General features: G+C 50.6%; 1 protein-coding gene across 1 annotated transcript in view; it reads left to right on the forward strand.

The window, feature by feature from the left end:
- Nucleotides 1-1,736: 1,736 nt before the first annotated feature.
- LOC120689691 (vacuolar-sorting receptor 3-like) overlaps nt 1,737-26,905 on the forward strand; it is a 40,741-nt gene continuing 15,572 nt past the window's right edge. Inside the window, exons 1-7 of the mRNA XM_039972058.1 lie at nt 1,737-2,166; nt 14,913-15,605; nt 16,220-16,308; nt 16,469-16,538; nt 16,611-16,694; nt 16,785-16,861; nt 16,947-17,028. Coding sequence (XP_039827992.1) covers nt 1,857-2,166; nt 14,913-15,605; nt 16,220-16,308; nt 16,469-16,538; nt 16,611-16,694; nt 16,785-16,861; nt 16,947-17,028 — 1,405 coding nt within the window. The 5' untranslated portion in view covers nt 1,737-1,856. The remainder of the gene's footprint in view (nt 2,167-14,912; nt 15,606-16,219; nt 16,309-16,468; nt 16,539-16,610; nt 16,695-16,784; nt 16,862-16,946; nt 17,029-26,905) is intronic.

Below are 26,905 nucleotides of genomic sequence, written 5' to 3' on the forward strand. Positions count from 1 at the left end.
TGCTCTTCAATTTTTGCTACTTCTTCCATGCCTTCCATTCTCTATATGACATCTCATCATCACTTGATTCCGAGTTGTCATCATCATGTTTGTTTTTCTTTTTCTTGCCTTTTGAGCCACTTGATTCATCTTGTTTCTCATCTTCAGGTTTACCATTATCATTCTTGTTCTTGTCCTTGTCTTCCTCACTCGTCGGATTAACGGGACTCTTGGGAGAGTGTTCGCCTGACATCTTCTTTTGTTCTCCAAGCAGTTAAGCTTAAACACGGAGATCCAAGCTCTGATACCAATTGAGAGGATCTGAAGATGCTTAGGAGGGTGAATAGGCTAAACCTGAAATTAAAATACTTAAAAATTGGATCAGTAACAGATGACCCGGACTGTCCGGGGTTTTGTCCGGATACTTCGGACTGTCCGGACTATCCGAGTCGCAGTGCAACGTGCTCAAAAAGAATATAAAGAGAATGAGAGGCTTGAATCAAATAAACTATAAGTTACCAGGAGGTTTTCTAAGATAATTCTACTAGACAAGCTTGACAAGAACCTTGTAAATACGTAGATCGACCTCAAACCCTAACAAGGTCAACTCGCAAACAAATGTCAAGTAAAACAAGTAAAGCAACAACAATTGGCGTAGGGTTTATTTCCCGAAGTTCACACCCGAAGGTGCTACGTCTCCGTTGAGGAAGAGTTCAAAAGACGGTGCTCAAGAACCCCTATGCTCCTCACCCAAGGGCGAGACCAATGCTCAAGCCCGAGGTCACTTACTATGGATTCCTCGGAGAGGAATGAAACTTACAAACTTGACGTGGAGCTCACAATGCAGCTTGAGCACTCACGAGCACGCCTAGCCGTCTAGAAGCTCAAAGCTCCAAGAGTAAAAGACTTGAATCCGCGGGCTCAACGAAGAACTAGTGCTCAAGGGTTGGAATGGATGCTCAGTAGCTCGAATCTCTTCTCTTGCAAGTCTCTCACTTGAATCCCTCAAGAAATCTCTCAAGAATCAAAGGGAGGGAGTGAGAGAGCTTGTTCTAGAATTAGGACTTGGTATGGTTCGAAATGAGCAAGAGAGAGAGTGAGTGAGGGGGGAAGAGGAGTATTTATACTCCTCACACGGAGAAAGTAGCCGTTGGCCAAGAGTTATCCGGATACTCCGGGAAATTGTCCGGATACTCCGGACACCCAGACTATCTGAGTTCAAGTCCGGACTAACCGGACTCATCTCACAAACTTACTCACGACTGCTTCTTTTTGAATTTTGTGTGACAAAAAACCTCTCATTAGTTTTGTTTAGGTTCCTTGAGCACTAGAATTTATTCACAACCTTTGGATCGACGTCCCCCTTGATAGTACGGAGTTTATATCCAACACCGCTTTTTCATTTTTTTAAGGACGTACTTCATCATTCTTGATCGCTTATCCAATCATAGCTCCTGCACACATGCTTAGATAACACATTAAACATATACAATTTTGTCGTCAAACACCAAAATCCACTTAGGAACCTAGATTCCTTTTAAAAACACCTCCAACGGAACGAAACCAAATAAATTGTGCATTTTTAAAAAAACAAATACTATATTCAGCTAGCTTGTCAGCAAAAATTTCGCGTCCTACCCGAGAGCCGGGTGCTCCTGTCAGTGAGACGTGCCCCGAAGGTCTAGCCCACGGTGCACGCACCCAGCATTCACACCACTCGCGCTGCTCCACCACGCGAGCCACGAGCTGAGCGCTAGTACGCGAGAAAGGGATAGCAGTCGGCATTAAAGAGAAGGGGAAAAAAAACTGCTTCCGCTTCGATTCCGTTGAGCCTAGTTTCCGATCTAAATCCTCGCCGCCGCCGGAGCTCGCACGCGATGGGCGAGCTAGGGTTTCGGCGGACCCTGCCGCTGCTGCTGGCGCTGCTCGCCGCCGCGGCGGCGGCGGGGGTGGAGGCGCGCTTCGTGGTGGAGAAGAACAGCCTGATGGTCACGTCGCCGACTTCGCTGCGGGGGCGCCGCGACAGCGCCATCGGCAACTTCGGCATCCCGCAGTACGGCGGGAGCATGGCGGGCGCCGTCGTCTACCCCAAGGACAACGCCAACGCCTGCGACGATTTCGACGGCAAGCACCCCTTCCGTGCCAAGCCCGGCGCGATGCCAACCTTCCTCCTCATCGACCGCGGGGGTGAGCGCCCCGATCCTCGATTTCTCTGTCCTCGCGCGGTGCGCTCTGTTGTGTAGTCGTGCTTTCAGACATGGAGCGGGGAGATTGCGACGTAGCTGCAGATCAATCGGTTAATTTGCCAGCAACGTGTTATAAAAGGTGGTGACTTGTTTAGCATGTTCCAGTATTCTATCTGGCAAGGAAGTGAGCACCGCTATAAATAGTAGCACCGAATTCGGTTTTCATTACCTTCATTTTTTATTAAGCAAGTAAATCGGTGGATCCATGCATTGGCTGTTGAGTATGGGCTGCTGTAGCTACAACGCCTAAATTGGTGGTTTGGGCTGATTATGTCAATTTTTATGGAGTTTTATGCTGATACTGAATAAACTGAATGATGATGCATAGTCTAACCATGAGTAAAGAGCGCTGCAATCCACATTGGCATGTTGCTAAATTCGCCTTTGTATGCCATGATTGTTGTTTTACAATGCCAACTAAACTGAATGGATTATTGATTCTCTGCCATATTTTGGCAAATATTTCTTGTGCAAATTCTGCCATGTTTGACTCTTATCCATCTCACTTTCTAACTACATTAGCTGTTGCTTTGATCCTTCTTAGTAACTTATTAAATACGCACATGGGTTTGCTTCCCTCCCTCTCTTAATTTTTAGATCATGGTAGGTTTGAATGTGAGAGAAGATATGATTTGGGGAATTAGTAGATTGATTATCCAGGGTACAAGGGTGTACAATATATAGGCAAGGAGATTCTAGGGTTTATAGAAATAGCACCCAATCAAGGAGATCCTTGCCTAATATAGAAATCATCTACCATAAACCCAAGAAGTGCTGGGCTGCAAGGTCCGCACGCCTAGCCCACCTAGGCCGGCTATAGATACTGTCTAACACGCCCCCGCGGTCTGATCGTCAGCCACTGCACACGTTCAGACTGGACCTGAGCTCCGTGAACAAAGAAGAAGGCATGCCTTTGGTAAAGATATCCGCGTACTGTGATGAACAGGATTGGAGGTCATGCAAACAACGCTGATATTATCACAATATACCAGAGTAGCGCGGCGAAGAGGGGCGTGAAGCTCCTGAAGGAGCTGGCGCAACTAAGTAGGCTCGGCAACTCCATTGGCCACTGTGTGATACTTAGCCTCCGCACTGGACCTAGAAACAGTGGCATTCGTCTGACGCTTGGAAGACTAGGAGATGAGGTTGTCACCAAGGAACACTGCATAGCCCGAGGTGGACTTGCGCGTATCTGGACAACCAACCCAATCAGCATCAGTGTAGACCACAAGATCCGAAGAGGTGGATGGTCGCAGTAGAAGACCCAGATGAAGAGTGCCATGAAGGTAGCGCAGAATGCGCTTCAGAGCCAGCAAGTGAGGTTCCCGTGGATCATGCATGTGAAGACAGACCCGCTAGACGGCATAGGCAATATCTGCCCAGGTGAAAGTGAGATACTGTAAGGCACCAGCTAGATTGCAGTACTCCGAAGCATCGGCCACAGGTACACCTCCATCAACAGCAACCTTCGGATTTGTGTCGACAGAAGTGGAACACGGTTTGCACTCTGTCATCTTAGCACGCTCTAGAATATCCAACATGAACTACCACTGAGAAAGAAGAAGGCCCTGGCTGCACTGCTGAACTCGCATACCCAGAAAGTGATGGAGTTCGCCGAGGTCCTTCATAGAGAATTCCTGCTGGAGGGCCGAAATAATCCGTCGAAGAAAACCCGGTGATGATGCTATGAGCACAATATCATCAACGTACATAAGCAGATAAGCTATGTCTGAGCCGCGCTGATAGACAAAGAGCGAGGTGTCTGACTTGGCTTCAACGAATTCGAGAGAGAGCAAGTGTAGTAAACTGACTGTACCAAGCGCGGGGATCCTGCTTCAACCCGTAGAGAGATTTGTTGAGATGACAAACAAGCGCGGGGATCCTGCTTCAACCCGTAGAGAGATTTGTTGAGATGACAAACAAACTCTGGGTGGGCGGAATCCTCGAAACCAGACGGCTGCACGCAATAGACTGTCTCCTGCAAGGTGTCGTGAAGGAAGGAATTCTTCACATCGAGCTGGTGAATAGGCCACTGCCGAGAGAGGGCCAAAGAGAGCACTGTGCGAATGGTTGCCGGCTTCACAACAGGGCTGAAAGTCTCACCAAAGTCCATGCCAGGGCGCTGGATGAAACCACGAAGAACCAAGAGCACCTTGTACCGCTCAAGGGACCCGTCGGCGGTGAACTTGTGCTTGAAGAGCCATTTGCCGGTGACCACGTTGGCCTGTGAAGGCCGTGGAACGAGCTCCCAGGTGTGGTTCTTCATAAGAGTAGCATGTTCTTCCTCCATAGCGGCATGCCAATTGGGGTCGGCCAGTGCACTGCGGAAGGTCTTCGGGATCGGAGATAGCGGGGCGGAGTGGTACAGCGGCGGGACGCGGAAGCCAGACTTGGCCCGTGTGGCCATTGGGTGCTAGTTGGTCACAGGAGGGACATCAACAACACCCTTTGGCAAGGGCGCAGGCGCCGAAGAAGTGGCCGAGGGCGTCGAGGTCGCCGAGGGTGCCAAAGTCGTGGTTGCCGGAGTGGAAGCCGAGTTCGGCACCGCAGCCGGACGTGGACGGCGCGTGTAAACCTGGGTGATGACGCACTTCGAGGGCACCCATGTAGCGGGGGCCGGGTGCTGGGGTAGCGGCGCGAATCCCGGCGGGGGGCCACGCGGTTGAGGTGTCGGAGAGGGCGCAGGAGAGTCTGGCGAGGGGCTGTGTGTGCCGTCAATCAGGGAAGCCGATGCCGCACGTGTCTGTGCAGGAAGGAGGGAGGCATCTAGCATGGGTGGGGGCTCGTTCGAGAGCAAAGGACCAGCTGGGAGCGCATCATGCACTGCTGGACCAGCACCGGGCGCAGCCGCATGTGGCTGTGCGGAGGAGGAACCTGCAGCAAGAAACTTGGGCACAACACCGATAGGTGCTGGCACAAAGTCAGTAGCATCCAAAAACTCAAAATTGGCCGCTGAAGGAGAATAGCCGCGCTTAGCATAGGGAAAAGCTGACTCGTCAAATATAACATGTCGAGAGATGATCAATCTGTTGGAGGAGAGACCAAGGCAGTGATATCTTTTATGATGAACAGAGTACCCTAGGAAGACACGCAGGGTAGACCGAGGGGAGAGTTTATGGGGAGCGGTTGAGGATAGGTTGGGATAACACTTGCAGCTGAAGACACGCAGGTGATCATAGGTAGGCGCCTTGCCGAAAAGAGCGAGGTGCGGTGTGGATTTCTGTAGTGTCTGGGTGGGCAAGATGTTAATGAGATAGGTGGCTGTCTGCAGCGCTTCTACCGAGAAGGACGGCGGAAGGGATGTCTAGAATAGAAGGGAACGCACAACGTTGTTAGTGGAACGAATGATGTGCTCAGCCTTACCATTCTGAGGAGAACTGTAGGGGCATGACATGCGAAGGTGAACACCGTGAGTGAAGAAGAATGTGCGAGAGGTGGAGTTGTCAAACTCGCGGCCATTATCGCACTGAACGGCCTTCACGGTGGTGCCGAACAGGGTTTGCACAAAGGCAAAGCAAGCGTCGAGGAGACGTTTGACTTCAGCTTCAAAGGAAAAGTCCACAAATAATGTGAGCAATCATCAAGAACGACCAAATAATACTTGAGAACATGTGATGTCCAAAGATCACAATGTATAATATCAAAATTATTTGACGCTCGAGAGGATGACAACTGAAAAGGCAAATGCACATGATGCCCTAATTGACACGCATGACAAAGAGAAGAACTATGATCATGACGGCAATTGGGTAGGCCGGAGGACGCCAGAGTGGAGAGGACCTTGCGCCCAGGGTGACCGAGACAACGGTGCCAGAGGGAAGACGAAGATGCAGCAACCAAGGAGCGCGCAGCCGGCAGGTGGAGAGGGTACATTGGTCTTGAGCTATTGCACCTGACGATCACGTTTCGAGACAGAAGATCCTTCACAGAACAGCCAGTGGGGTCAAACTCAACTGAACAATTGTTATCGAAGGTAAACTGGCGTACAGAAATCAGATTCTTAATAAGTTGAGGAGAGACCAAAACATTATTAAGATGTAAAGAAGGATGAATAACTGTAGTGCCAGTGGATGTAACGGGAAGCAAGGAACCATTACCGACAACAATAGAAGTAGGAGTAGGATACCGCGGGAAAGTGAAGCGAGAAAGAGTGTCTGGACGTGAGGTCATGTGGGAGGTAGCACCTGAATCGAAGTACTAGTCAGTGGACTGCTGGGGCTGTTGCAGAGTCATGGTGCTGAATGTCGACGCCAGGGATTGCTGATCCCAGGAGGGCAGCCCAGCGAGTGGATTGTAGAATCCACGAGGGGGGGCACTGGCTGGCGTGGTCTGGAGCGGTGGCTGCTGGAGTAGGCTGTGGAGGAGGCAATTGCACCAGCAGGGCCTGCTATGGTGCTGGATGCTGGGGGGCGCGCGCCGGGAGTGGAGCGAGAGGAGGCCTCGTCTCGGGCCATATCTGGATGGACCCAGTTCAAGGGTTGTAGGAGGGCCACTGGGTGCCCCCATAGCCGGTCTTCTAGGTGGCGGGCTGGCCGCTGGAGGGCTGCCCGCCCTGTTGCTGTCTGTCCAGAGCCGCTGTTCTTGCCGCTGCGCCTGCTGCAGCGGCTCTTGGACGAGGAAGCAGGGGCGCCCCCGGAGCCGGTGCCAGCCGAGCGCCCCAACTGGGTTGTGGTAGAGGCCGCGAGCGCCGTGGCTTGAGATGGCGCCTGAGGCTCCATCGTGAGCTCTTCCAGGAGGAGATCAAACTTGGCCTCGAGGAAGGTGGGGAAGGGGCGCCCGTGTCGGAGGTGCATGCCGATGTTCTTGAACCGCTCGTTCAAGCCGCGAATGATGTGGAGGACGAGGGTGCGGTCGGAGACCGCCTCACCCAAGGCGCCAAGCTGATCCACCATCTTCAACTCCTTGCAATAGCCCGTGATAAACAAATCACCTTGGACGAATGTACGAAGTTTGGTGTCGAGGAGGAGCGCGCGCCTCTCGCGGTTGTTGAAGAACTGCGACTCCACGGCACACCAAGTAGTGTGGGCGGTGGAGTGCTAGCTCGTGATCGTCTCGGCGAGGTCGTCGGAGATGGTGCCAAGGATCCATGACTTGACAACACAATCCATGCGTTGCCAGTCAGGGAAGGTGGACGCCGGTTTGTCCCGCAGGACATGCTCCTGCAGCGAGTACTTGCCGACGACGAGGAGAACTGATCGCGCCACCTAGTGTAATTCCCGGCGTTGACGTCGAGTACGACGGAGATCGGCCCACAAATGTTCTGGACGGCGACGGAGATCGGCCCACAAATGTTCTGGACGGCCCACGAATGTTCGTGAAGGAGAAGGGCCTGATGCAAATCAGGCGACTTGGGGTCGGAGCCGGCGTCGGAGAGGGCGTCCTCAATGTCGGAATCGGCACCGGTTGGCCTGCCATCAGCGTCGACGGGCACGCTGTCAGCGGCGGGGCGTGCCTGCTCAGCGCCTGCCAAGGTGTCCCGAGCGCGCGCTGCAGTGGCATCGCGCTCTTGGACGGCGGCCTAGGCGGCGGCGTCAGCGTCCACGGTGGAGAAAGGCGTGACAGCGGCCTTGACCTTGGCGTAGGTGGCGGCCTGCGCCATGGCAGCAGCTACTGTGGCAGCCTGTGCCTGGGCGTCGGCGGCGCCCTGATCCACGGTAGCAGAGGCCGGATGGTGGAGGGTGGAGCGCCCTGTCCTGGCGGCACAGCAAGAGGGCTGGCGCAAGAACAGGGGAGGCGCAGCCGGGGAGGCGCGCGACGTGGCCAGGGAGGCGCACTAGGGTAACGAAAGAGGCGCCGGGAGAGAAACCCAGACTCATGATACCATGAGAGAAGATATGATTTGGGGAATTAGTAGATTGATTATCTAGGGTACAAGGGTGTACAATATATAGGCAAGGAGATCCTAGAGTTTATAGAAATAGCACTCAATCAAGGAGATTGTAGAGAAGATTAGGAGGACACCTCACACCCTAATGAGGGGGGTGGCTGTTTTATATATAGCCAAAGGGCAGGTACAAATGGTAGTACAAGATTACAGGGAATAAATGTAATCAATGCAATGAATGCCTATACAAATCCTAATACCCGCCCGCAGTAGCAGCGGGAGGATCCCGGACGCAAAAGGCTGGACCTAAAGTCAGTGAATAACTGTACAGGTAGCCCTTTGGTCATGATGTCCGCGAACTGATGAGAGGAAGGTACGTGGAGAACACGGACTTCCCCCAAGGCGACCTTCTCGCGGGCAAAGTGGATGTCGATCTCGATATGCTTGGTGCGACGATGATGGACAGGGTTGGCGGTCATATAGACCGCGCTGGCATTGTCGCAGTAGACAACGGTCGCAACAGCAATCGGGACGTGAAGCTCGTGGAGAAGTTGGCGCAGCTAACAACACTCGGCGATGACGTGGGCGATGGCTCGGTACTCCGCTTCAGCACTGGAGCGGGAGACTGTGGTCTGGCGCTTGGTGGACCAAGACACCAAGTTATCGCCGAGGAAGAAGCAGAAGCCTGAAGTGGAGCGTCTGGAGTCGGGGCAGCCAGCCCAGTCAGCGTCGGAGTAGGCCGTCAACGACTCAGCAGGGCCAGTACCCAGGTGGAGGCCTGTCAGCAGGGTGCCCTTCATGTAGCGCGAGATGCGCTTGATCAGCTCGAGGTGTGGCTCGTGTGGATCATGCATGAAGAGGCAAACCTGTTGGACGGCATAGGCCAGGTCTGGTGGAGAGCACTTGCAGACTCCGATACTCCGATGGGTCGGCAACTGGGGCAACGTCTGATGCGGAAGCTTGGCCCGAGTGTCGACTGGTGTCGATGTGGAGTGACACTCGACCATGCCTGCCCGCTGTAGAAGGTCGAGGGCGTACTGTCGCTGGGACAGGAATAAGCCGTCGGTGGATCGCGACACCGCAATGCCGAGGAAGTGGTGCAGGTAACCAAGGTTGGTCATCGCGAACTCGGCATGGAGGCGAGTCATGATGCGGCGAAGCAGCTCAAGCGATGAGGCGGTCAGGATGATGTCGTCGACATAGAGCAGCAGGTAGGCGATGGTCGTACCCTCCTTGTAAACAAAGAGGGAAGTGTCTGAAGCATCCAGGACGAAGCCAAGCTGTCGTATGTGAGTGGCAAAATGCTGGTACCACGCACGTGGGGCCTATTTTAGTCCATAAAGAGACTTCTGCAAAAGACAAACATAGTCAGGCTTGGCGGGGTTGACGAAGTCGGGAGGCTGCTGACAGTAGACTGTCTCCTGTAGGTGGCCATAAAGAAAAGCATTCTTCACGTCCAACAGGTGGATCGGCTAGTTGCGAGAGACGGCGATTCTGAGCATGGTTCTGATGGTGGCAGGCTTAACGACGGGGCTGAAAGTCTCGTCATAGTCGACACCGTGTTGCTGGGAGAAGCCACAAACCACCCAACGCGCCTTGTGACGGGCAAGGGTGCCGTCGAGTGGTACTTGTGCTTAAAGATCCACTTGCCCGTCACGATGTTGGCGCCTGGTGGTCGTGGGACGAGGCTGTAGCGAAAATGACCTCTCATGCCATATTTCAATATAATGTTTTGGTGATTGATATAGACAACACAACACTTGGACTAATATGATTGTTAAGATGACCATTCTCAGGCTTTTAGGTTCAAAGTGATGACAAAGAGAAGATAGGCGTAGCTAGGCCCGAAGGGCCGCCCCTACGGTGGTTCCAAAGGACAAGAATTGAAGAGACCGTGAAGAAATCCAAGTCAAAGAAATCAAGATAGAGATACTTTAGTATCACCGGTTGAACCGACGCTGAGAAAATCACATACGTCGGTGCATTGACTTGGAGCACATCAGGAATTCTGGTTTCACCTGTTGAACCGACGTTAGGGAAGTTGAATACGTCGGTGCAATGGACCCAGAAAATGAGGCAAGGTCTATACACCGGATGAACCGACGATTGGGTCTTGGTGAACGTCGGTGCAGTTGTCCAGAGAGTTGGTTTTTCAGAGTTCAAAGAACAACTACACTCACCGGTTAAACCGACGTAGCATCGGTTGATTGCCCGTACACGTAACGGCTAGTTTCTGAGGCGGGTAGTTTAGTATCACCGGTTGAACCGACGATGGCTATTGGAGGTGCGTCGGATTAATCGGCGTTAAGTATTTTTCTGGCAGCTTTTCTCCAATGGCTATATTTGCTTGTGCTGCCTATATATACCCCCAAGGCCGGGTCATTTGAGTGTGCTGGAGTTGCTGAAGCCTACTACACTTGAAGAACGTCTCCAACCACCATAGAGCTTCATTGTACATCATATAGGCTTAAGCACACTTGTGAGAGTGCTTAGTGCTTGGTTAGGCTTAGCTCTTGAGAGAGTAAGCTTCAGTGAAAGCCTTGCTGCGGCAAGCATCTTGTGTACTCGTCGTGTGACCCTCCGACTTGGTGTGGAGAGGCAACGACACTTTGTGCGGGGAAGGAGACCTCTCTTGGTGAGAAACTCCAATAGTGAAGACGGTGCCGTTGGTGACGCTTCGAGAGAGACGGTGGCGGTGGCCTTGTCTTGATGACTTGGGGTCACTTAGCCTTTGCTTGCCGTATTACGTTTCCACATTTACTCTATCTTGCGTGCCTTTACTTTCCTAGTTAGTTTGATTAGGATTGGCTATAGGTTGCAAGTCTTTTAGGGGTAAGTAGAGAGTAGCATAGATAAACCTTAGTCATAACTAGCATGTGTAGGACGTGTTAGGTTTATCTCATGCAAATAGATTGAGCCCTAGGATAGAAAGCGAGTAGCGATCCTATTCACCTCTCCCCCTCTAGGGTCGGACACCCCGGTGATCCTTACAGAGGCGCCAGGTGTCGTTGGCGATGAGTGCTTGGAACCTGTCCGCCATCGCTGCTCTCCAGTTTGGGTCTGCTAACCCACTCCTGTAGTTCGCCAGGATCGGCGAAATCGGCGGTGACGTGGCGGTGAGGTTCGTGTACTGAACCTAACGCAAGGTACCCGTTTGGGAACAAGTCACCAGGCGGCATTGCTCCTGCACAGGAGCTAATGGCGGTGCAGCTGCCGGCGGTGGAGAGGCTGCAGCAGGCTCCGGTGATGCAGGAGCGCTGGCAGCAGGCTCCCAGGGCCGTCTGCTATAGACGAACCTGAAAGAGCGGTCGGCCGCTGGTCCTGGTGCTGGTCCGGTAGGAGCAGGAGGTGCACCGTGACCTCCTAGGACGTGCTGGGATGGTGCAGGACTGGCGCGCAGGGGCGGCCCGCGGTAGAGGATGGCGGGATCGTCGACAGGGTCCTCCACCACGACCCCAGAACGGCGCGGCTGCTCGACATCACAGGGTGATGGAGTGACTGCTGGAGGTGCTGCAGCTGCAAAATCAGGTGATCGATGTCCAGCGAGAAGAAAATCATAGCTGGAGTTGGGTTTGGCAGCCTGGAAGCTGGAAGGGAAGCGAGACTCATCGAAGACGACATGTCGCGAGATGATGATACGCCTTGTCGATAAGTCGAGGCAGCGGTACCCTTTATGGGAGGAAGGGTACCCAAGGAAGATGCACGCGGTGGATCTGGGTGCAAGCTTATGTGGTGCTGTGGCCGTGAGATTCAGGTAACAAAGGCAGCCAAAAGAATAGAGGCTAGTGTAGTCAGGCTGTTTTTGGTAGAGAAGCTCATAGGGAATGCCATTGCCGATGGCTGAGGATGGGCGCCTGTTTAGTAGATAGGTTGCTGTGGCGAGGGCCTCGGCCCAATAGGAGGCTGGCATGTGAGCATGGATAAGCATAGTGCGGGTTATGTTGTTCAGGGTGCGAAGAACTCGTTTGGCCATGCCGTTTTGAGGAGAGGTATATGGACACGAGAGACGGAGGTGTATCCTGCGTGAGGAGAACAGGGCAGTGAGATTGTTATTAACAAATTCAATGCCGTTGTCAGCCTGGAAGCTCTTAACAGGAAGCCCGAACTGAGTGTGGACAAAGTTGCAGAAGTTGGCAATATGAGTATGAACCTCGGACTTGCTAGTGAGAGGAATGTCCAACAATAGTGGGAAAAATCATCTAGCAAAACGAGATAATACCGAGAGCCAGAAATACTAGCGACAGGGGATGTCCAAACATCGCAATGAATGAGTTCAAAAGGGATAATACTATAGGAACTCGAATGGGAAAAAGGTAACCGCACATGTTTGCCTAGCTGACAGGCATCACACAGCGAATGGTCTGATTTATTACAACTACACCAAGATGCCTCCTGCAGTAGCATCACAACGAGTCTCACCATGGACAGCTCGCCAGTCTTCAAAATGAAAGAAAATTTCTGTCTAAGAACATCAAGAGCAGCAGCGCTAGGATGGCCGAGACGGTGATGCCACGTGTTGGAGGAGACGGCGAGGAGGGCGTGCTGAGGGGTGCTGGTGGTGGCCGTTGGGATGGTGTAGAGGTCGTCGTTGCTATTGCAACGAAGCATCACGCGTCTCATCTGGATATCCTTGACAGAAAAACCAAGAGCGTCAAACTCTATAGAACAGTGATGGTCGCGAGTGAACTGACAGACAGAAAGCAAATTATGGACTAGTGAAGGTGCAACTAGGACATTATTCAAATGAACGCCTACTGTGATAGTTGAGTGGGAGGGGGTAGGCGAGAGGTGAGTATACCGTCCGAGGACGACATGTGGCCGGATGCGCTGGAGTCCATCACCCAACCCTGGTTCTGCAGCGCCATCTGATTGAGAGCTGCAATCAGACCTGCTTGATCCCAGGTCTGGGCCGGCGGGGACACCTGATGGGGTGCAAAGGCCGTGTGGGCCTGAGGTGCCGCGCCGAGCACACCAGGGGTGTGCCAGGTCCCCTGCCCCATTTGGCCCGCAGCGTACTGTGGAGCCCAGGGGAAACAGGTCCACGGCCCAAAGGGCCGAAACTGACTGGCCTGGGTGGGGAAACCAGCCTGCTGGGGGGTAGGATTAGGCCCGCCTAATCCCTGGCGGCCCTTTCCCTTCCCCTTCTTGCTGCCGCCACCACTGCGACGGGCGTCGCCCTCGCCTCCGTGGGAGCCAAACCCACTGTTGCCGTTCGAGCCCCCCGCCCCCCCTGACAGCGCCGGAGGAGGAGCGGCAGCCGCCGGGGTTGTTGCAGGAGTGGCCGGCGTCGGCGAGCAGAGCCTGTTGGTCGCCACCTTGGCCTCGTTCGCAAGGCGGAGCTCCTTGAGGGCGAGGAGCTCGCGAGCCTGCGTGAAGGTGGGGAACATGGTGGAGTTGGCGAGGTCATCCGCCGTGGTGGTGAAGCGAGGATTGACGGCGCGTAGAAGGTTGAGGACGAGTTGGGAGTCCGGGAAGGCGTGGCCAACATTGCGCAGCACGTCGGTGACCGTCTTCATCTTCTGGCAGTACTCCGTGATGGTGGCGTCGCCCCACTCCATGGAGTGGAACTCGTGGTGCAAGAAGATGGCGTGCGGCTCCTTGTTGGCGCGGAACAGCCCTTCAATGGCGACCCAGAGTTGGCGAGCCATCTGGTCATCACCCTCCATGGCGAGATCGAGGACGGTGTCGTCGAAGGAGCCGAAGATCCAGCTGCGGACGCAGCAATCTGCCTGATCCCAGGAGGGCCAAAGGGGATCGGTGGTCGGCGGCAGGAGGGAGGTGCCGTCGATGTGCGGCGTCACGCCGAATTTGCCGCACATCGACTTGAAGAACGACGCCCATTTGGAGTAATTGGGGTTCTTCATCTCCAGGACCACAGGTACGTGAGATTTCACGGACACAGTGGCGTAGGGGTGGAGAACGACGGGCGCAGCAGCATCTGCAGAGGCGCCGGAGAGAGGGGGCGCAGCAGCAGCAGCAGTAGCAGCAGCAGTCCCAGACATGGCTGCGCGGGGTGGAGGAGCAGCGCCGGGGAGGAAGAAGGACGCCGGTGAGGTGGGCGCCCGCGATGATCACGCGGACGATTTGAAAAGCAGCGGTGCGGAAGGGAAGGCAAGGATCAAGGGGATCCCAGTCACTGATGCAATGTAGAGAAGATTAGGAGGACACCTCACACCCTGATGAGGGGGGGTGGCTATTTTATATATAGCCAAAGGGCAGGTACTAATGGTAGTACAGGATTACAGGGAATAAATGTAATCAATGCAATGAATGCCTATACAAATCCTAATAGAGATCCTTGCCTAATACAGAAATTTATCTACCATAAACCCAAGAGGCTGCTGGGCTGCAAGGCCCGCATGCCTAGCCCACCTAGGCCGGCTATAGATACTGTCTAACAGAATGACTGGTTAGTGATATACCCATATAATGCTCTATTCAGATATTGTGTTGATCATGATGATTTCTTCTCCTTTATATTTCTATATATGTGCTGGCCAACTTTGATAGCTAAAATGATATTTTTGGCCATAATATTGTAGTCCACGCCCTACCTCACTGTGGTGCTAACTCCTGTCTTCTTCCAAAAAAATGAAATTCATTCTGCGCAAAATTGTAAACTCTTAAGTAACTGTCTTACTGTCCATAAAGTTATACATCTTCTGCCCTACCACAGATTATATGTGAACCGGTTGGTTGTGCAGATTGTGTGTTGACTGAGTTCTTTTGAGATCTTGATTCCTGTGGTCAACCAATTATCATGCACAGCATAAATTGCACCTCCTTCAGTTCAGCTTCATTGTTAATATTTTATTTCCTCAAGCATCATGTTGACCTACTTCTCCTCCATATATGTTTTCCAGATTGCCTATTTGCGAAAAAGGTTTGGAATGCGCAAAATGCTGGTGCCTCTGCAGTACTTGTAGTTGATGACAAGGATGAACCGTTGATAACAATGGATTTACCTCGGGAAGATGATGAGGCTGCAAATTATATACAGAACATAACCATTCCTTCTGCACTAATAGATAAAAAATTTGGTGAGCAGCTGAAGAAGGCTGTTAAAGATGGGGAAATGGTTAATGTGAATCTTGATTGGAGGGAGGCTGTTCCACATCCAGATGATCGTGTTGAGTATGAGTTATGGACGAACAGCAACGATGAATGTGGACCTAAATGTGATATGCTGATGAATTTTCTGAAGGAGTTTAAAGGAGCTGCTCAACTACTTGAGAAAGGCGGCTATAGCCAGTTCACACCCCATTATATTACTTGGTACTGCCCTCAAGCATTTGTGATCAGTAAACAATGCAAGTCCCAATGCATAAACCATGGGAGATACTGTGCACCTGATCCAGAACAAGATTTTAGCACAGGCTATGAAGGAAAGGATGTGGTGGTAGAGAACCTCAGACAGTTATGTGTGTATAAAGTTGCAAATGAACATAAGAAACCATGGGTCTGGTGGGATTATGCCACTGATTTTCACATAAGGTGCCCAATGAAGGAGAAGAAATACAACAAAAAATGTGCTGAAACTGTCATCAAATCACTAGGTTGGCTCTCTGTTTTTTTCCCTTAGGGGCTGTTTGGATGCTCTCGATTTGGAGGCATTGAAATCTACTTAATAAACTAGGCTATTTGGCTTAGAGTTTGACATCCCACCACTTTCCAACCACTTTCCAAAGTTTAGATATAAGCCTATCCTAAATTCATAGGGTGGGAGATGGAAATCCATTCTATACACCACCAAGTTATATTTCTATTCCATAATTTATAACACGCACTTTGGCTCACGCCTCTGTAGTAGAAATATAGTATATAAGTATCTCTTTCATATGGTCAACAATAGTATACAAATATATTCCGTATATAATCATATTAGCTTAATAGATTTGTGTCTAAATTATGATTATTAGAATGGAATTCAATTCCAAGGTTCCAAACAGGGCCTTACTGAAGAATCCACATTATATATTTACTTTTTAAACTTGGTTGTAAGTTTTTAACATGCTTGGATGACCTGCTAGTCTCTCTTTACTACATACTTAATTTTAGTGTACTAATGAACACAGTTCATAGCATGACATATTGACATTTCATCCAACATGCAACTTGCAGATGTAATGGTTCTACTACTAGAGCACTAATGCTTTTACACTTGAAACAGGTCTGGATGTGAAGAAGGTTGATAAGTGCATGGGAGACCCAAATGCTGATTATGACCACCCATTGCTTAAAATGGAGCAAGATGCTCAGGTTGAATGACTTATTATTGCATATTTTGTTGAGAATTTTTATTTGTAAAATTAAGCAACATAGAGTTTTTGTTTTATGAACAGTTCACTGCAGACTATTTTCATGCAACATTTAACATATCAATTATATATGGGTTGATTTGTGCTGTTATGTTCCGTAGATTGGGAAAGGTTCAAGAGGAGACGTTACTATATTGCCTACTCTTGTTGTGAACAACCGGCAATATCGAGGTATAAATTCCACAGGAACTATTACAAACTTACATTCATTCTGTATGATTTTAACCTTGAAAAGGAATACAGGGAAGCTTGAGAGGAAAGCTGTCCTCAAAGCTATTTGTGCTGGTTTTGAGGAAACTACTGAACCCAATGTTTGCCTGAGTGATGGTAAGAACAAATAAATTATTCAACCCAAAATCTACACTGAGCAGGTCTTATTATGTACAGGCTACTGATTCTTGAGCTGTTTCAAAACAGATATAGAATCTAATGAGTGCCTGAATGACAATGGGGGTTGCTGGCAAGACAAGGCTGCTAATGTAACAGCCTGCAGGGTATGTGTGCATGACTAGAAGATATTCATTGACTTTGCTGTCTGAATAGTTCAATTTGCTCACTTTGGTGTCAATTCATATCCAGGACACCTTCCGTGGCAGAGTGTGTGAATGCCCCATGTTCAATGGTGTACAATTCAAAGGCGATGGCTACAGCAATTGTGAACGTAATATCTTCTGTTCTCATTACGCACATCCTAACTTTGACTTGTTTTACAATATAACCTCGGTATCAGCTGCATTAACAGCTTGCATGTAGGAATTGACATTTTGAAAGAAAAAGTTTACAGCGTAAAATTGTTTTAGCTTTGAACATCCAAGAAATGTGGAGGATTTGTTTTCTTTGAGATGGTAAACCGTCATCAAATAGGACATCTGAATCTTGTCAGTGTTTTACCGGCAAGCCTACCTAGGGATACCCTTAGATAGTACTTTGTTTGTAGGGGATCGCCGAGATTAGGAACACAATGGTGCAAGCAACATGAGGGTTTAGACAGGTTCGGGCTGTGAGTTGCATAATACCCTATGTCCTGTGTGGTGGTTTGTGTTGCTTGAGGGATGATGAATGATGCATGTGCGTTGGAGGGGTCCCTGCCCGCCCTTAGGTCAGTGCGGCGCCTAGAGTCTCATCTGAGTACTACTCGGGTGGTTCCTATCTAATCCGACTAGTACAAGATTCGGTACGAGTAGTTACATGGCGTATCTGTACATGATATGCCCTACCCTATATCTCGCGGCCCCGGGTCTGACAAATCTGCTAAACACCATATTAAGTAGGATTTGTTTTTGTAACACCCGGTTTATAAAAGAACATAAACCGAGCAATCATATACGTGCCAGGATCAAGTCACACGTATATACAACAGAATGAACAGTATATCATAGCACATATCACGTAAAAAGATATAATAAAGCGAATACAAATGTTATTTATTACAATAATGACAAAATGTCTGATACAGCGGAAGCGAAGTACAAAATACGATAAAGCTCTCCGAAGCTGAAGCAGGGCGCCACAGGGACGTCGACTGGGAGACGAAGCACCTAGAAGTCCTCGTAGTCCTGGTAACGCTGGACGAACTCCCTCGTGTCGGCAGGAACTGAGCAGCAGTAGCGTAGCCAAGAGGAAAAAGTAGAGAATAGGCAAGAGTGAGTACACAACTTGTACTCAACAAGTATAACACAAACTATGAGGCTCTAGGCTGGCTAACTCAACTGCATTAGCTTTTAAGTGTTGGCAAAATTTTATTAAAGCTATTTACTATGAGTTGATGAATTACCATTAACCCGGTTACATAGTGATTAATCAGAATTAATTAAGAAACTATTGAGAACCAAACCGAAACCAAGCCACCAAGGTAAACCCCGAGAAGCACCTCCCTCGTCGGAAGAAGATAACTTCACTAATCAAAAGGAGGATCTGGGCCGCTCATAACCGTGAGCACGGCTAGTATACCAGTTTTACACTCTGCAGAGGTTGCACATCTTTACCCACAAGTCGTGAGCTACGCCAGTTGTTCATCACACTTCCTTAGGTGAGATGGCCAGCGACTCACTACGAGGCCTTTAAAAAGAATCTCGTTGGTAAGGCGTAACCGCGAGAGTTAGGTCGGCGACGATGGGGCCCACCTCCGGGGGTACAAGCACAGGAGCGCAATCCAAGCACAGACCAAGCCGGAGGAGCAGGGACCATTGAAGCTTACTACTCTTGCCCCGCAGGTAAGTTACTCCAAACCAAAAAGATCTAATTATTACGCCAGGTCTATCCCATTCTAGCCTTGTGGTAGCGCTGTTGTCTCAGGTTGTCGCTCTATGAACCGGTCCTTATGGAGAGTGGCCAACCAGGCAGTAAGCACCGTGCTGGCCCCCTAAACCATGTTTCTAAAAAAAAAACATCTTTTAACGAGAAGTGAGCCACTCAAGCCACACAGAGTGCCACTCTCAGAATTAAATTCAAGTATACCATTAATCAATTTAATTAAAAAGGACCAAAGTGTGTTATGGCGCAGCAACCTAGCACAACTAACAAAAATGCAACCCAAAGGTATATATAAAGGATATAAACTGGCTAGGAAATCCTTAAAGGCATACAGTATTAAAATGCAGTATGAAATTGTATTTAAAAGTGAAAGGTTGTTCATGTTATACTTGCCTTCCTCGTACTGCTCTGGCTGCTGCTCAAAGTGCTCGGAAGACGGCTGCTCCGGGTACTGGTACTGGGGCTCCTCAGATGGATCAACGTCTACTCACGAACACATGGCCAAAACAATGCACGATAATAAGCATACAAACAATCATTAACAAAAACTAAGAAACAGTACATCAATACATAAGAACAGCACACTAAACTACTCTAATGCTGTTCTACGCGTCACAACGATCGCGTGAGCGCAAAAACCACCTAAAACGGAGCTAAAACGCGTAATCTAGGCTAAAAACAAGGTTCAGGGGCTTATTTGTAAGAAAACTGGAGTTCCAGGGGGTTTTCTACAAAAACCGAGGACCAAAACATAATTACTGGGTAGATTTAAGGTCTAACTCGCAAAAACTACCTGTCTGGACTGCGGGTACAAAAACCAGGAAAGCCAGGGGCCTAAAAGCTAAAAACTGGGCTTGGTTAGAAATATTTTTGAGCAGGCTAGGACGGCGGGTTAATTTCAAGGAAGGTGGAGGTCTCTTTAACAAAGACGCCAGGGCGAACCGTTACGCGCGGTTTCTGGCCGTTGGATCGAGATCCAGCGCTCCAGATCTAAAAGATCCTAGATCTAATCTTGGACATTCTTTCCAGATCGGACGGCTCTAGGCGATTGGGGCGTGGGGCGGCGGCGAAGCTCACCGGAGCGGAGGTTTCCGCGGCGGCGCATCGCCGGAGAAGTCCGAAACCGGCGTTCCAGGGCTCAAAACCGAGTGGGCTTGGGTCGGGGAGGATCTACGCGTCATGCGTGAGTCACCCGTGGCCTTTACTGGGCTCGGGGAGGTCTGTGGCGAAGGGTGCACCGGCGACGGCGGGTCAGCACGGCGGAGGCTCGCCGGCGACGGCGTTCTGACCACTAGTGTGGCCTATACGCCTCTACAGCGTGCGCAAAAGTGAAGGGGGCGACAAGAAGTGCTCACCAAGGTGCGGTCGCTCGGGGAAACCGTGCAGGGGCAGCTGACGACGGTGGCTTGCGGCGGCGCACGGGCAGAGCTCGGCGTTGGGGATGACAGCGTGCTCCTCCGGGCTGCTTTTCCCTACGGGTCGATGCGCTGTCGAGCTGCGAAGGTGGTCCAGGGGTCAGGTGGGCCGGAGATGCGCCGGCGGCGAGTAATTGCAGTGAGGAGCATACTCACCGAGGCGGCGCTCCGGTGACAAATCCGGCGCTGGCGTGGTCCGGACCGGGGCAAGCGAGGCCGGGGTGGATCTTGAGCACGGGGCGGAGCTTCCGCGGGGGTTGGCTGGGGCTGGGATGCAGCGGGGTGATGGATTCACGGCGGCGCAGAGCCTTGCGTGGCGGGGCTTGGCGAGACGGGGCAGAGCGGCGCGGAGGCGGCGGATAGGGTTTCCAGGGGGTGCGGCTTGACGTTTAAAGCAGGGAGGCCGGGGATTGCGGGCGCGGTTGGGGAAGGGAACCCCCGGTGGTCTCGCCGGGGATCTCGGCGGGCCGAGCGCAGCCGTTGTGCGAGGTTGAAGGAGAGCCTGGAGGGTGGGGCCACGGCGTCAGCGGCAGCGGGCGCTTGCGGGGGCTAGCGCGAGGCAGGCCGGGGAGCGGGCTGAACGGGGGAGGAAGGGCTGCTCGCGGGCCGCGCAGGGGAAGGGAGCAGGTTGGGCTGGTGCGGTCTGTTGGGCCCGGAGGGGAGGAGTGGGCCGCCCGGTTGGGCTGAGCGCGGGGAAAGGGAGAAGTGCGGCGGGCTGGGCCTAAAACTGGGTTTGGGTTGTTCACAGGTTTGGGCTGGGTTGGCCATCGGGCTTCCTGGGACTGGGTTTGGGTTTTGGCTGGTTTTGGGTTTTGCCATTCTATTTCTCTTACTTTTCTAAATCTAATTCAAACAAAGTTTGAATTCAAATTTGAATTTGAATTCAAACCACACTCAAATAAAATTATGCACCAGCATGAATGCAACAAAAATTTAAACCTATGATAAATTTTAATTAATTAAGGAACAAAAATTAGATTAAATGCCAACTAAACACAATAAACCTTAGAAAATTTAACTAAAGCCAATTAATTTATTAATAAATACTGAAATTTAAATTAGGGCGTTACATACCCTACCCCCTTAAAGAAATCTCGTCCCGAGATTTAGCTGGGCTGGCTAGCAAAGAGATCTGGATAGGTCTTCCTCAACTCATCTTCTCGCTCCCAAGTAGCCTCAGCTTCACTGTGATGAGTGATGACTCCACTGAACTCTGCACATCTTGATGCGCTTGTTCCGAGTAACCCTCTCTGATGCCTCCAGAATCTTCACCGGATGCTCAGTATAAGTCAGATCCTCTTGGACATCGACTCCATCCAGAGGTGCCTGCTCCTCGGGTACTCGCAAACACCTCTTCAGCTGAGATATATGGAAGACATCATGAACTCCTGAGAGACTGAGAGGTAACTCCAGGCGATAAGCAACTTCGCCTTTCCGCTCTAGCACCTTGAATGGCCCCACATAACGAGGTGCTAACTTCCCTTTGACATTAAATCTGCGGATTCCTCTCATCGGAGACACCTTCAGGTATACATAATCACCAACACTGAAAGCCAGGTCTCTCCGTTTGCCATCTGCATAGCTCTTCTGTCTGCTCTGTGCAATCCTCAGATTTTCTCGCACAGCCTGAACCATCTGCTCTGCATCATCTATGATCTCAGGACCGAAGAGCTGCTTCTCACCAATCTGATCCCAATAAAGAGGAGTCCTGCACTTTCTGCCATACAATGCCTCGAAGGGAGACTTCTTCAGACTGGCCTGATAGCTGTTGTTATATGAAAACTCAGCATATGACAGGCACTTATCCCAACTAGTACCATACTGAATAGCACAAGCCCTCAGCATATCCTCCAACACTTGGTTGGTTCTCTCTGTCTGCCCATCTGTCTGAGGGTGATAAGCCGTACTGAATCGCAGCTTCGTATCCAAAGAATCATGAAGCTGCTCCCAGAACCGAGAAGTGAACTGAGACCCTCTGTCAGATATGATCTTCTTCGGCACACCATGCAAGCAGACAATCCGAGAGATGTACAACTCTGCAAGTCTAGCACCGGAGTAAGTAGTGTTCACTGGAATGAAGTGAGCAACCTTCGTCAGTCGATCCACTACTACCCAAATGGAGTTGTACCCTTTCTGAGTACGAGGCAATCCAACAATGAAGTCCATAGTGATTTCTTCCCATTTCCACTCTGGAATCTTCAAAGGCTGTAATAAACCTGCTGGCCTCTGATGCTCAGCCTTGACACGCTGACAGGTGTCACAAATAGCCACGTACTCTGCCACTGAACGCTTCATCCCATACCACCAGAAACGTTCCTTCAGATCATAATACATCTTCGTGCTGCCCGGATGAATAGAGTAAGCTGTATCATGGGCCTCACTCAGAATCAACTTCCGAAGATCATGCACATCTGGCACACAGATCCGGTTCTTGTACCACAAGGTACCCTGATCATCCTCTCTGAAATGAGGAGCCTTGCCCTTCTTGAGCAACTCACGAATCTCCTGCAGCTTCTCATCATCTTTCTGATGCTGCCTGATCTCTGACTCTAGAGTCGGTACTGCCTCAAACGCTGCACTGGAGGTATGATGCAAGAAACCCAAACTCAACTGCTCGAACTCCTCGCATAACTCTGGAGGCATCTGGAAAGCCACGGCCATGTTGACATAACTTCTTCTGCTCAGAGCATCTGCTACAACATTGGCCTTGCCCGGATGATAGTGAATCTCCAGGTCATAGTCCTTGACTAACTCTAGCCATCTTCTCTGCCGCATGTTCAGCTCATTCTGCGTGAAAATGTACTTGAGGCTCTTGTGATCAGTGTAGATATCACACCGCTGCCCATACAAGTAATGCCTCCAAATCTTCAGAGCATGCACAACTGCGGCTAACTCAAGATCATGAGTAGGATAATTCAGCTCATGCCGACGTAACTGCCGTGAAGCATAAGCTATCACTCTGCCCTCCTGCATCAGAACACACCCAAGACCATCCTTCGAAGCATCACAATATACCGTGAACCTCTTCGTCTGGTCTGGCAGAGTCAGGACTGGCGCCGTAGTCAACCTCTTCTTCAGCTCATCAAAGGCCATCTGACGCTCATCAGTCCATACAAAAGCCACATTCTTCTCCAGCAAAGAAGTCAAAGGCTTCGCGATCTTGGAGAAATTCTCAATGAACCTCCGATAATATCCTGCTAAGCCCAAGAAAGATCTGACTTCCTTCACTGTCTGCGGTGTCTCCCACTCGAGCACATCTTTCACCTTGCTCGGATCAACAGCAATGCCTCCCTGAGAGATAACATGACCGAGGAATGGAACCTCGTCAATCCAGAACTCGCACTTGCTGAACTTGGCATACAGCTGATGCTCTCTCAATCTCTGCAACACGAGCCTCAGATGCTCCTCGTGCTCTTCCTCTGTCTTGGAGAAGATCAGAATATCATCAATAAAGATCACCACGAAGACATCCAGATAATCCATGAAGACCATGTTCATCAGATGCATGAAATAAGCCGGGGCATTAGTCAAGCCGAAGGACATGACTGTATACTCATATAGCCCGTACTTGCAGGTGAATGCCGTCTTCGGAATATCCCCAGGACGGATCCTCAGCTGAAAATAACCCGAACGAAGATCAATCTTCGAGAATATACGAGCACCTCGAAGCAAATCGAAGAGATCCTCAATGCGGGGCAGTGGATGCTTGTTCTTGATAGTAACTGCATTCAGCTCACGATAATCCACACACATCCTCTTCGAGCCATCCTTCTTATCTACCAGCAACAACGGAAAAGCCCAAGGAGAGAAACTGCGACGGATATAGCCCTTGGCTAGCAATTCATCAATAGTCTTCTTAACTTCTTCATGCTCTATAGGTGCCATACGGTAGGGCCGCTTTGCAATAGGAGCTGTGCCAGGCAAGAGATCAATACAAAACTCAATGGCGCGTTCAGGCGGCATACCTGGCAAATCATCCGGAAAGACATCCGGGAATTCAGACACCACGCGAATACCGTCCGTGGGTCTAGCCTCCATCTGATGAAGAAATCCAGAAGGCTCTACTGCACTGATAACAACCTCTTGGCCACTGGAATCTGATAGCAAGACTGTCCTCTGAGCACAATCTATCCGAACTCCCCACTTGGCCAGAGTCTCCATTCCCAGAATGACATCAATGCCCTTGGTGTCTAGCACCATCAGATCAGTACAGAACTCTACTCTCCTCAAAGAAACACTGACTCTCGGGCAGTAAGTGTGAGACCTCAACTGTCCTCCCGGTGAAGATACTAACAGGCACCTCTTTAATGTGCTAGTATGAATACCATGATGCTCGACAAAAAACTGAGTAATGAAGGAATGCGTAGCACCAGTATCAAAAAGCACTGTAGCTGGATATGAATTAACCATGAACGTACCAATAACCACGTTGGGAGCCTCGGCCGCTGACTCGGCCGTCACGTGGTTCACCCTGCCCTGTGCTGGCGCCCTGGGCTGAGCTGGGCGCCCCTGCTGTCCCGCCTGCGCCTTCCGGGGGCAAGCGTTGGCGTAGTGCCCCGGCTGGCCGCAGTGAAAGCAGGTGCGAGGAGGTCCCTGAGCCTGCTGTCCGGTAGGAGCTGCCGGACGTGGAGCCTGCGGTGCCGGTGGAGCTGGTGGAGCAGCACGAGCCGGAGGTGCCGGTAACCTCGGGCCCTGACCTGCCTGCTGCTGTCGAGGCGGGTACTGCTGCGGTGGCCTCTGCTGGTACTGCTGAGGAGGCCGGTACTGAGGCTGGTACTGCTGGGGCTGCTGGAGTCGAGGACGAGTGTTGCTGCCGGAAGCAACGGGGACAACCTTCCTCTTCTTGTCCTCCATCTCCAAGTGCTTACGCTCAGTGTTGAGCGCACTGTCAACCAGATGGTTGAAGTCGTCGAAGCGGAGGTTGAGCAGCGCATACTGGAGGTAGTCCTCAAGACCCTCCATGAAGTGCTCCTGCTTCTTGCGGTCATCCGCAACCTCGGCAGGGGCGTAGCGTGCCAGCTGAAGAAAGCGATCACGATACTCCGTGACCGACATAGTCCCCTGAATTCACAAAGACAGATAGATATCGGCAGATTAACTCAAGATTCATAAGGATAGAACAAGGGGTATTAGCTCAAAAGAAAACCATGAATGATTATACTTAAGATTACCTGCTTCAGTGCAAGGAACTCCTTCTGTTTCATCTTCATAACGCCCGCGGGGACGTTGTGGCTGCGGAAACGCTCCCTGAACTGGAGCCAAGTGAGACTCGCGGTCATGGACCGGGTGGGACTCCCACCAGTCCAAAGCTGCCCCTCGCAGCTGTCCTGCTGCGTACAGAACTCGCTCACGATCATCGCACTGGGCGATGTCCAGCTGACGCTCCACTGCACGGAGCCAGTCGTCAGCCTGAAGAGGGTCGGACGTGTGAGAGAACGTCGGCGGGTGACCCCTCAGGAACTCAGCACGCCTGTCGCGAGGCTGCGGCGGTGGAGGAGGCGGAGGCTGAGTGTGAGCGTGCTGAAGAGCCTGAACAGTGTTGTTCAGGGTAGCCATCATCTGCATCTGGAGCTGGAAGTACTGCTCCGGAGTCAAGGGTGGAGGCATCGGGATCCCAGTACCCTGGTTGTTCTGACCCTGCTGCTGGCCAGAACCGGAACCGGTGCTCCTGGTGTTCACCATCTGATTTGAACAAAAGATTTCACGAGTAAGGATATTGCAAGAATAAACTCAGATGGATATGATAACTCTTTGCGGAAAAAGACTCAGCCATGATAAAGTAGACAGGATAGAGTTGACTGTTTTACCCCCAACGATCTAACTCATTTTATTAATTAGTTAACTTTAACATCTGAGTGATTTTCTTTAAGCAAAATTTAAACTACTAAGCTATGCAATCAATCAAAAATCCAAATCAAGCATGTAGCAATATAACAAGCAGACAATTTTCACAACTTAGCCGAGTTTAGCAATAGACTCGACTAACACAACGCGTCGCAGAACGTGCTATCGTATTATTATAAAAAAGTCACCTAGCTATGCTCATGGTGGTCAGATGACTGATTCAGGCCAAAATCTACGAAACTGTTCTTCAGAGAGAGAAATCAAGGCAAGAAGGATAAAAAGTCAAAGAAGTCAAGGGGTATAATAGTAAAATAATTTCAGCAACCAAGGATTGGGGAGAAGAAGTGCTAAAACTCGACCAGTTCTATCTAGGCTTCGTCCTACAGTCGATACGGCTCTGATACCACTCTGTAACACCCGGTTTATAAAAGAACATAAACCGAGCAATCATATACGTGCCAGGATCAAGTCACACGTATATACAACAGAATGAACAGTATATCATAGCACATATCACGTAAAAAGATATAATAAAGCGAATACGAATGTTATTTATTACAATAATGACAAAATGTCTGATACAACGGAAGCGAAGTACAAAATACGATAAAGCTCTCCGAAGCTGAAGCAGGGCGCCACAGGGACGTCGACTGGGAGACGAAGCACCTAGAAGTCCTCGTAGTCCTGGTAACGCTGGACGAACTCCCTCGTGTCGGCAGGAACTGAGCAGCAGTAGCGTAGCCAAGAGCAAAAAGTAGAGAAGAGGCAAGAGTGAGTACACAACTTGTACTCAACAAGTATAACACAAACTATGAGGCTCTAGGCTGGCTAACTCAACTGCATTAGCTTTTAAGTGTTGGCAAAATTTTATTAAAGCTATTTACTATGAGTTGATGAATTACCATTAACCCGGTTACATAGTGATTAATCAGAATTAATTAAGAAACTATTGAGAACCAAACCGAAACCAAGCCACCAAGGTAAACCCCGAGAAGCACCTCCCTCGTCGGAAGAAGATAACTTCAC

Source organism: Panicum virgatum, chromosome 9N (genome assembly GCF_016808335.1).
Source record: "Panicum virgatum strain AP13 chromosome 9N, P.virgatum_v5, whole genome shotgun sequence".
Classification (NCBI taxonomy): domain Eukaryota; kingdom Viridiplantae; phylum Streptophyta; class Magnoliopsida; order Poales; family Poaceae; genus Panicum; species Panicum virgatum.